At 51.3% G+C, this 9,431-nt stretch overlaps 8 protein-coding genes across 8 annotated transcripts; 6 read left to right on the top strand and 2 right to left on the bottom strand.

Moving 5' to 3' along the window:
* Positions 1-2,226: 2,226 nt before the first annotated feature.
* On the top strand, positions 2,227-2,483 carry BDY17DRAFT_328511 (uncharacterized protein; the record flags this gene model as incomplete). The annotated part of the gene is made up of 2 exons (XM_033737849.1): positions 2,227-2,293; positions 2,359-2,483. The coding sequence occupies 2 exons, from the start codon at positions 2,227-2,229 to the stop codon at positions 2,481-2,483; spliced, it is 192 nt and encodes a 63-aa protein (XP_033585026.1).
* Positions 2,484-2,669: 186 nt separating this feature from the next.
* BDY17DRAFT_306287 (mitochondrial carrier domain-containing protein) lies at positions 2,670-4,146 on the bottom strand. Its single transcript, XM_033735018.1, has 3 exons — positions 3,523-4,146; positions 3,353-3,456; positions 2,670-3,295 (listed from the first exon to the last, which is right to left on the bottom strand). Exons 1-3 carry the CDS (start codon positions 3,922-3,924, stop codon positions 2,746-2,748), a joined length of 1,056 nt encoding a protein of 351 aa, XP_033585025.1. The 5' UTR covers positions 3,925-4,146; the 3' UTR covers positions 2,670-2,745.
* BDY17DRAFT_90930 (uncharacterized protein) lies at positions 4,118-5,146 on the top strand. Its single transcript, XM_033738821.1, has one exon. It carries the CDS (start codon positions 4,170-4,172, stop codon positions 4,845-4,847), a length of 678 nt encoding a protein of 225 aa, XP_033585024.1. The 5' UTR covers positions 4,118-4,169; the 3' UTR covers positions 4,848-5,146.
* Positions 5,147-5,668: 522 nt separating this feature from the next.
* Positions 5,669-6,004, bottom strand: BDY17DRAFT_258914 (uncharacterized protein; the record flags this gene model as incomplete). The annotated part of the gene is made up of 1 exon (XM_033731821.1): positions 5,669-6,004. A coding segment is annotated over one exon (336 nt), but the record flags the coding sequence as incomplete, so codon positions are not given.
* Positions 6,005-6,095: 91 nt separating this feature from the next.
* On the top strand, positions 6,096-7,284 carry BDY17DRAFT_90479 (uncharacterized protein). Its single transcript, XM_033738818.1, has one exon. The coding sequence runs from the start codon at positions 6,209-6,211 to the stop codon at positions 6,845-6,847; it is 639 nt and encodes a 212-aa protein (XP_033585022.1). The 5' UTR covers positions 6,096-6,208; the 3' UTR covers positions 6,848-7,284.
* On the top strand, positions 6,712-7,693 carry BDY17DRAFT_90533 (uncharacterized protein). The gene has a single exon (XM_033738819.1). It carries the CDS (start codon positions 6,968-6,970, stop codon positions 7,442-7,444), a length of 477 nt encoding a protein of 158 aa, XP_033585021.1. The 5' UTR covers positions 6,712-6,967; the 3' UTR covers positions 7,445-7,693.
* BDY17DRAFT_306282 (histidine phosphatase superfamily) lies at positions 7,518-8,569 on the top strand. The gene is made up of 2 exons (XM_033735017.1): positions 7,518-8,335; positions 8,389-8,569. Exons 1-2 carry the CDS (start codon positions 7,798-7,800, stop codon positions 8,505-8,507), a joined length of 657 nt encoding a protein of 218 aa, XP_033585020.1. The 5' UTR covers positions 7,518-7,797; the 3' UTR covers positions 8,508-8,569.
* A 17-nt stretch (positions 8,570-8,586) lies between these two features.
* Positions 8,587-9,431, top strand: BDY17DRAFT_306281 (uncharacterized protein). The gene has a single exon (XM_033735016.1). It carries the CDS (start codon positions 8,684-8,686, stop codon positions 9,131-9,133), a length of 450 nt encoding a protein of 149 aa, XP_033585019.1. The 5' UTR covers positions 8,587-8,683; the 3' UTR covers positions 9,134-9,431.

Below are 9,431 nucleotides of genomic sequence, written 5' to 3'. Positions count from 1 at the left end.
GAAGACGTCGCATCACGTATGCGGACGTCCGAGCCGGTATCGCAGCACTTCCTATCGATCGCTTTTGAGCCATCGTACGGGCTGTATGAGCGTCTTCGGCGCCTTTTACTGAGAAGATTGCCACTGGGCGAGGGGCGAACAAGTCTAGAAACTTTTAGTCATGAGTGAATTCCTTTGGATCAAGTCATATACCTTGTGGGGTCCACGATGCTCTGCGATCGTCTAGAGTAGGCAGCCGTGAGCTCACTCTCGCCTGATATTGGCTATCATATCCTAATGCTCTGCTGATGTCGAACGGGCTGGGTCCTCAAATTAGCCCCAAAAATCTTTGGATGTTTCATACGGTCTGACCCTGTAGCTCCTTCCAACAAGTGCAGGGTTAAGTCTAAGGGCGTCCATGGCTCGAAAGTCTGTCTCTTCTGTTATGGAACACATGACGTGATCAGGTCTGCGATCGCTTGGTGATGTGTCTGAAAGAAGCTTCGGTCTTCGAATTTTTAATTGTAAAAAGTTGTAGCGTTGCGGGTAGCGTAGGAATTTGAAAGCATGCTTTGAGATTATTGGTCGAAGTCTTGATTGCTGAAAGTGAAACAGATATACTTCTACAGAGGAGAAGCATAACGCAAGCAAGAAAACCTACGAGGACTAAGTGATTACCCCTCCACCGCTTCCAAGACCATTGAGGATGTGGTGGAAGCTTATGTAGGCCAGCGTCATCCGAAGCTCAGGTTCGCTTAATCCTTTGATGGCCGCTTGTACTGGGCACGAATGAGTAGCGGAACATATTCTGAGACGCGCAGATCTCACCTCTCCTTATTCTGATCCTTCGTTAGTGCGAATACTGAGCACATGATGAATCGAATGAGATTTCGGTCGCATCTGTTGATCATGAGCTGCCTTGACAATTGAAGAACGATGTTTCGGAGGTTGAGATGCTTCTCAGATGTCCATTGTACGCTGTAGCGCCTGCGAACGGGATTGATGTCGGCATCTTTGATATTGCCAATGATCAGCATCGATGCTAGTACCTAGTCCCTCCTACGGCAAAACTACCTAAGGCTGGAGCTCGTTAAGGCGGCTTTGGCTCTTGCGACCGCGCTCAAATTCATGCGGAAGATAAGCCGTCCGCAGTCTGGAGCTGCGAAGCTCTATCGGAGTTCACTTCCATCGAGACTGACGGTCTTGTAGCTGACTCGTATCTTGTCTTCGAGAGCCATCCGAGACTGAACAGAGGCTGTGGAGTTCAACCTACTAGAGCTCTGCGTCTGCATGTGCTTCGATGAGGAGGTCGTTAGAAGGTCTTGGGATGAAAGCTCTTCACTCCCTGAGAATAGCACCGTACGGGAGAGCATGGGCGAGCGAACATCGGGGTCTGAAGTTGAGATCGATGACGCTAGAGCAGACTTTCCTGTCCATCAATACATGAGTCGAGGGAGGAGAAGCTCCTTCCGTGGCTGGATATCTTGCTAGAAGGGATGACCATGAATGAGTTCCGGCGTCCGCTAAGAGCGATATACGGGGCTGATCGATTGAGTCGCCGCGAGCACTCGATGTCGTAGGGGTTGCTTGTGAGCTCGGTCGAAGACTTTGCGAATCTGTCGCCAACCTTGGTACTGGCATGAGAGGAGTCTGCGATACAGTTGATGTTGACTCCACCACCGACATTGGTGAGGCGATTGATGGTGTCTGCTTGGGAGACGTAACATCAACCGGTATGCTTTAACAAGCGTCTGGAGTTTGACACGTCGTAGAGCTCTCGCCACCATCTTCACCGGGGATCGACACGCCAACAGAGTCACTGACCTACGAAACTCTCGTGCTCCGGCAGCTCCCAGACACGTTGCGACGAATTCGGTTAATGATTTCATTTTGTATCATGGATGTGTTCCTGTGAGTGGTCCCTGAGAAAGCGGTCGTGGAGCCGATAGCCTCATCGTTGTGAACCTGGTTACCTACTGCCATCCCTTCAACAGGGTTTGCTGTCAGCAAAGAGCATCGGACCCACGGCGGTAAAGATTTGTCCAGAGAGCGGACCTCGACCCTCGTTGTTGTCACGGGTCTGCGGGTGATTGACAAACGAAGTCAGGGAGCCCACCGATGAAGCGGAGTTTTACATCTTCGCCAGCGAGGCGATACGCTTTCTCCGATCAAAATGAGCGAACCTTCTTCAAAGACGGACGATACCTTTTCACCGCTCTCGGCACTTTCTGCGTCTTGGGCCTCATCATGTCATACTCTCCGCCTTTCCGAACGAGCACGACTGCTGGCCGTGCAATGGACAAGATGCTTGCCGGTCAGTCGAACTTTCCACGATTTGTTATAATCGCGGCTTATCAGAGCTGACGCGCTGGTCTGCAGAGGACTGGAAGGAGATTGAAGCGAAGGAAGGCGTTCTGACAGCAGAGGAGACGCCTGCCCAGCGTAAGCAGGAGGATAAATACCGCAACGCGCACAAACACCAACCAAAAGGCGATGTTCCATGATTAGATGCATTCCACAAGAAAGCGACCCGCGAAGGACTCGGATGGACATTCAAAAAGCGCTCTCTCTGTACTGAACAATGCACGAAGGTGATTGCTGGCATGTGGGTGCCAAAATCCCACACGTGGAGTGATGGATCCAGGACAGCAGAGATTGTAAAGCCGAGTACCTTCCACTCAGTATGCCGCGTTCAAAATTTGTTTTTTATACAAATTGCATCGGTCTATATTATATAGTCTATAAAATTCACCCTGTTGCGTCCGGTCATGATATCCCTAGTGCTTGTCTCCCCTTATCGTAGACCATGTATGTTACAGCGACAGACGGTACAACCTTGATTAAGTTGGGAAGCATTCCTTTCCACAGCCCCCGAAAGCCCTCTTCACTGATCGTACGACGTGCCACGTCCATGATACTGGTATAAATCTTGGGGTTGATAATGGTACCGCTGGTTTGTAGTCGGGTACGCAGAAGATTGAGCGGCCACACCATTGAGGCGCCCAATGCACCACTAAACCCTCCAATGGCTGCAGTAGCTACTGCTCCAGGTCTAGCATCGTCCTCCTCGATCCCCTTAGCAGTATTCCTCCGAAACCACCAGCGCCTGGTGTACTCGTACGTGCTCAGATCGATGGCCGAGTAAGGGAATTGGCCCACCAAACCCCATATGAGTCCACGAAAATAGGCCCGGTAACCGCCAGATCGCCACATCTGCTGGGCCGTTTGTTTGAGCAAACGGTGGCCGTACTCTCCGCCTCTTTGCGAATTACATTGCATGCGGAAGCGAAGCGTGTCGAATGGGTATGCCGCAAGCCTTCCATCGTCAGAACCGTGTTAATTGGCTGCACAAAGGCACATGTTCATGGCTTACTGAGCAGCAACGCCACCAGTCCCGCCCGAAGCCGTCTGAGCCCAAACAGATATCTCCGAGGGGCCATCAACACCTTCCCAAACGGCAAAGAAGCGCCTGGTGGCCTACAAGTCAGGTTGTCGGCAATTGCCAACGGTTTGCTGCAGGTATAGTACGTATCATGAGCATACCTCATATACGCCAAATTTTATGGCTCCTTCGGGGAACATTTTGACAATGTTCAACGCATTGCCGGCCCACAGACTCCTCACTCCCCCAGCATTCCAGATCTCTCTACTGGCCTGGGCGAAGCGAGCACCAGCAGACAACACCGCCCTCCCGGGCGCTCCTTGCCTGAGATGTTGCCACGTAGGACTCTTGGATGTCGTCTTGGAAATGAGGTAGATTTTCAGTCGATCAACAGGTGCCGTCACGGTTCGCGATGTCATGCTCGCCACTCCCCCCGCGACGAAGCTCCCAACGTTCCTGTACGTTGCCTCATTGACATGACCGTCGCCATGGGCATTCACGCCCACAATGCGGGAGTGCATGTGAAAAAGACTGCGGTCGTCGGCATGTCGTGCAGCAGCCATGACCGAAAATGTGTATGCTTAGGTGTCTCGGAGTAGCAGTGAGTATGGGATTCAATGCAGAGCGAAGCCGGACTCGAGCAGGGTTTCGCTCTCGGAAGGGAAAAGTCAGACCCGAGACCGTATCAAACGCAATTGAAGGTGATCGACCTGAAAGTCACAGCGCCTTGTAAACCGACGAGATAACAGCGAGAATAGGTGGAGCCACGGAGGTATCGGCAACGCTAGCCGTAGATCTTTCCAACCAAATGCGTTCCGATTTCTCCGCTAGCAGTAGCTTTACCTTACGGATGACACTGACCGTCCACAGCAAATGCATGCAAAACGACAAACGGACATATTCGCACGCACATATCCATCTCCTTGAACAAAAAATCCAGCATCAAGCCAGGGCTCTTCAGAAAATGTACCGCATGCTGTGTGAGAGCAATTGCTGGCCAGGACCTCCGCAAGTCGAATCTGCTGTTCCATCCGTCCATTCAATTCTTGTCACTTTGGGTGCTTTGAACGAACTGTCGAATGATGCGACGCCTTGGGATTCAGAAGACGATTCAGGAGCCACGCTAGATGCACTGAGTAATTCCTCGTCGGATGTCTACTTCTTGCAAGACATGTCCTCGGCGGTAGATGAGACGGAAGCGGTCTATTTCGATAATACAGATCTACTGCGTGTGGATTGCGAGCTGTCCCCGTTGCAGCATGATGAATTCTGGGCAAGATGGACCCCGGCTCCATCAACATCTGGCACGTTCAGTCCCACACGATGTGACTCGGGCATCTTCACCGCGGGCTATGCGCCGACCAATACGGCGCCACACGTCAGTCCGTTGCTGACATATCCAGACGTACCGGAAACACAGACTACCGCTCCGTCTACGTTGCAAGACTTGGACTCGGCTGGGGTTCTCCATCTAGCTTGGCGATAATATTGAATCCTTTGCTAAATTGAACACTAAGTAAGCGGCTCTCCAAAGAAGATGGGCGCTCCTTGAGTATTGGCTCCAGCTTTCGAACGCGAGATGCGTTTGATTCGTGAGACGCTGTCCCAGTAGAAATGGCCGGACACCTCTTTAAACAAGTGAGAATCTTTTCACGTATCAATCCTGGCCTTCAAAAAAGACACCACTTTCGATAGGGTAGACGAGACCGACACCAAGGTACACGAGAGGTGGTCTTCTCAGTACGCCTGCATACTATTTTCTCCGCAGCGATCGTAATCTAATTAGCAATTCTTCTCAGGCTACATGGACTCCACATCTCCAACCTGAAACCCCACTACGTGCCTGCCCAGTGTTTTTGCTCAGCCTGGCTTGTTCAAAGTTCACCTGACCCTAGCGCATCCGCTCACGCCGATCTCATCCATGGATTGCCATTATTGAATGTACGACCTCAAATAAGTCCGCCTCTTGCCACTACGAGACATCCTGCTTGCAAGGACCGAGTCTACGACTTGGACAAATGGCCTCCGTATGCGGCGATGACAGCAAGAGCAGACCAAAACTCCTTCCTCGTTTCTTCGTATTCGTTGTACTCGTTCTGTTCTGGTTCGCTGTCTTCGGAAGCTCCAGCGTCCTTCCATCACATCCTCCTTCCGCTAGTCACATATCTCTGGTAAAGGTGAGCCTAACGGCATCTTTCCTGGCGTGTTTTGCGGAACTAATATTCCCCAGGAGGGTGCACACGATATCCCCACGTGTGATCAAGTTCGACAACGGCCAGACCAATGCCATTATGTAAGAGAATACTGTCAAGAGGAGGATGATGGTCGAATCCCATATCTTCGCCTTTTATACTGCACGTCGGATGCAGGTGCTAGGGCATGGCTTGTTGTTCTCCTCTGGATGGCCCTGCTGTTCCTAACCATGGGCATATGTGCGGGAGACTTTTTCTCAGTCAACTTGAGTGCGGGAGCACGCTTTATGGGAATGAGTGATAGTTTCGCCGGCGTCACTCTTCTCGCCCTAGGGAATGGAGGCCCAGATATCTTCTCAACATGGGCTGCCATGAGATCGAACAGTCCTGATCTTGCCATTGGGGAGCTCATTGGTGCCGCCAGTTTCATCGCCACTGTGGTGGCTGAGTCCCTTCCATTTCTGCCGCCGTTCCATGTGAATAAATGGTTTTTACTGCGGGACTCGACATTTCTCTTTTTGACGGCTGCTTTCTGCTCGTGCCGCTCCTTTCTAGGCAATTTCAACTTTGGCACGGGCTACTCATGATCTGACTGTATTTTGCATATGTTGTAGTCGCTGCCGGCTATCACTGGTGGACTTCTCGACACAGGGAGATGGCATCTGGTGAGGGATGCCCGAGGGATTTCGAAGAGTCAGGAGAAGGAGCTCTGGCATCGACAGAGGCCGACCCTTTACTGCATGATACAAGAAGTGATACACAAGCAACCCAACACCGACGCCACATGCCGTGGGCCGTCTACCGCGAGATGGAGGACTGGAGGCGTGCACACGGACGGTGTATTACGAAAAAGGGTGACTATAACGTTAAGCCAAGCCTTCTTGGAACAGCTCACTTCCATCGCCTCAACACGACGGCTACAAGAGATTGGCGAGCTGGTGATACAGAATCCAGCCTATCGAGGGACAGACCGCGCAGGAAGAGGAGGAACAGACAGAACGATGAAAGACTGCCACGACTCGATCAGAGCGACGACCGAATCTGGAGCACGCTATTACCGTCAGTTCGTGAAATGGGCGAGAAGTCACTTTGGCATTCGGCGTTGAACTTGGTATCTGCTCTGCCGTATTTGATACTCAAATTGACCATTCCTCTAGTCGAGAAAGAGCACGATCGTCAATGCGATCATGGCTGGCCGCGTTGGTTGCTCGTGGTCCAGGGCTCCATTGCACCTCAATTCATCTGGGCCATGCTCTGGCTCAACAGTGGACCTTCCGCCACTGCAGACACCTAGATCGTGCCGGCAGCGTGGTGCATCTTAGGCAGCGCCATCTTCAGCGTTCTCATCTACATTTGCAGCTCCGAAAGCTGCCAGCCACGATGGTACCCTCTAGTCAGCGTGCTGGGGTTTATAATGGGTGCTTTTTGGCTATCCGTCATTGCGGATGAGATTGTTTCCATTCTCAAAATGCTGGGGACCGTGCTCGGTATCTCACCGGCGATTTTGGGCTTCACAGTGCTAGCGGTGGGAAACTCGCTTGACGACTACTTTGCGGATATCACTATTAGTCGGCATGGCCATCCAGTCATGGCTTTTGCGGCCTGTTTTGGCGGGCCGTTGCTGAACATCTTGCTCGGCTTGGGATCTAGCATCACCTATGTCATTGGACAGGAATTTGGACGGAGCGGCAAGCTGACAGCGATACCTTTCGCCGTCGACCCGGTCTTGACTCTATCTACGGCTGTAATAGTGCTGACACTCCCAGTACTTGTGACTGCGCTGGCATTCAGTAGATGGCAGATGCGAAAAATCATTGGGGGCGGGTTGATCATGATAGGGGGTTTACTGACCGTTGTAGCCGTCGTTATGGAGGTAAAACATGTATCATAGATAGTACGAAGCCGTACAAGGACTGAAAGTGCTTGATTCTACGTGTTTGAGAACCAATGTTTTCGAGTCGTTACACCTTTGATTACTAGGAGTGATATCAACTGTGGATATCACATGCGCAGTGTCGCGGCTTCTATCGGCAGCGCTTGTCTAAATCGGGTGTAGCAGAACTACCTACTTCTGCCTAGCTCCACCTCATCCGGGTTGCGCGGAAGGAATGCGACGTAAGGATCCCCGGGTTCTTCTTCATCACATCTTGGCGCGTACAGTCTCGGCCGAGACTCATTATACATATATAGCCCTGTTATCGCATACAAAAATACCAAGCAGAAAAGAGCGAATACTCAACTACCATGCCACCTACACTTCACCTCGTCCGTCACGGCGAGGGCGAGCACAACGTCGAACCAACTATTGAGAACCGTCAGATCCGCGATCCCTCCCTCACCCAAGCGGCGGTGACTCGCTGTCAAGGCTTCAACAACACCTTCCCGGACTATGTGCACATCGACCTTGTCTGCGCGAGCCCACTGCGCCGTACGATCCAGACAGCCAAGTACTGCTTTGCAGATCGCATTCCCAAGACTACGAGTGAGCGGATCCTCTTAATACCGCTGAATCAAGAGGTAACGGATCAGCCATGCGATACCGGAAGTAGCGCTACAATGATTGAGAAGGAGTTTGGCGACTTAGTCGACACCAGCATGTTAGAAAGCGATTGGAATGGGAAGAAGGGCATTTATGCTGCAACCACAGACGGCCTGGCCGCAAGGTCGAAAGCGCTCCGGAAGTGGCTGTATAACCGTCCAGAGAAAAACATTGTTGTCGTTGGCCACGGGGCTTTCTTCGACTTTGTGCTTGGAGCAAACGCGTACGACGTCTTGAAGCCTGGTATATCGATTCATCTTTTTGACGTTAATGTTCCATTATTAACAATGGCGTAGGCTACAAATCCTCATGGAAGCACCGTCAGTGGCGCACTTACACCTTTTCAGTTGGTGCGGATGGACCGTTGGTAGAAGAAAAGCAATCTGTTGCGCGGCGTAGTGTACTAGAGTCCTAGGAAACGTCATTCGCGTACATTTAGATCGCAGATAGATCATCAATAATACGTTCGTAATCCGGTGTTTCTCCGAAGGAATCTTAAGGAAACGAGGACGCCTCTGAATTTTATCATGCAGTTCGTTGAATCTTTCTCATTTATATCAGTGACAACGTGTCATAAAGTGAAATGCAAATATGCCTCGCTTGTATTGCAGAATTGCAACAGAACCCCTACCTTATCTACCAGAATCCTTTGAAACAGCAGCACCACCCAACGTCCCATTCTTCGATTCGATCTCATTGTCATTCCATAAAGCCGCATTCGAGTACATCAGCCTTTACGTTCAAAGTGCTGTACAAATCAATCAACCATGGAGGCCACGGCAGGATAGTTCACGTCAAAGTCTGCGAGATCTTCATCTTCAAAACCCTCTGCAGCTTTCTTGTCGGCTGAATGCCCATGACGCTATCGACACCAAGGTTCAAGAGAGCGGCGCCAGGATTGACTTTGTCAACATCGTCGAACTTCATCAAAGACGCGATGGCGGCACGGATTTTGTCCGTCACCCAAGTTTTGAGCTCGGTAGTTGTAGTTGGACGACCATCGGCATCAGCACCATCGCCGTCTTTTGTCTTCACCGGTGATGACGGATTGGTTTGTGATTATGTTGTGGCTACGGTGCGTCTGGGTGCAACTTCCTCGAGGAGCGAAAGAGGGAAGGCTTCGCCGTTCTCGAAAGCGAGCGCTCGGGTTACGACGGCGTGGTTAGTTTCGTAGTCGGACATTTACTTCTAAGCCCGGAATCCTTGTCAGCCGACATATCCGTGATACCTTTGCTCTGGAGCTCATTGGTGATGAAACTCGAAGGGCACACCAATCCCAAACCACGCCAGGCGGTGGATTGAAACGCAATGGCGTTGTCGCCTGCGTTCCTGCGCAATG

Source organism: Neohortaea acidophila (genome assembly GCF_010093505.1).
Source record: "Neohortaea acidophila strain CBS 113389 unplaced genomic scaffold BDY17scaffold_21, whole genome shotgun sequence".
Classification (NCBI taxonomy): Eukaryota; Fungi; Ascomycota; class Dothideomycetes; order Mycosphaerellales; family Teratosphaeriaceae; genus Neohortaea; species Neohortaea acidophila.
This window is presented reverse-complemented; position numbering and strand designations above follow the sequence as displayed.

Excerpts from the sequence above, each read along its gene's own strand:
- BDY17DRAFT_306287 (XM_033735018.1), bottom strand. The coding sequence starts at position 3,924 with ATGGCTGCTGCACGACATGCCGACGACCGCAGTCTTTTTCACATGCAC. Across the intron at positions 3,457-3,522 it reads TAAAATTTGGCGTATATGAG|GCCACCAGGCGCTTCTTTGC; the intron begins GTATGCTCATGA and ends CCTGACTTGTAG. Across the intron at positions 3,296-3,352 it reads ACTGGTGGCGTTGCTGCTCA|GCTTGCGGCATACCCATTCG; the intron begins GTAAGCCATGAA and ends TGACGATGGAAG.
- BDY17DRAFT_90930 (XM_033738821.1), top strand. The coding sequence starts at position 4,170 with ATGCGTTCCGATTTCTCCGCTAGCAGTAGCTTTACCTTACGGATGACA.
- BDY17DRAFT_90479 (XM_033738818.1), top strand. The coding sequence starts at position 6,209 with ATGGCATCTGGTGAGGGATGCCCGAGGGATTTCGAAGAGTCAGGAGAA.
- BDY17DRAFT_90533 (XM_033738819.1), top strand. The coding sequence starts at position 6,968 with ATGGGTGCTTTTTGGCTATCCGTCATTGCGGATGAGATTGTTTCCATT.
- BDY17DRAFT_306282 (XM_033735017.1), top strand. The coding sequence starts at position 7,798 with ATGCCACCTACACTTCACCTCGTCCGTCACGGCGAGGGCGAGCACAAC. Across the intron at positions 8,336-8,388 it reads GTACGACGTCTTGAAGCCTG|GCTACAAATCCTCATGGAAG; the intron begins GTATATCGATTC and ends ACAATGGCGTAG.
- BDY17DRAFT_306281 (XM_033735016.1), top strand. The coding sequence starts at position 8,684 with ATGCCTCGCTTGTATTGCAGAATTGCAACAGAACCCCTACCTTATCTA.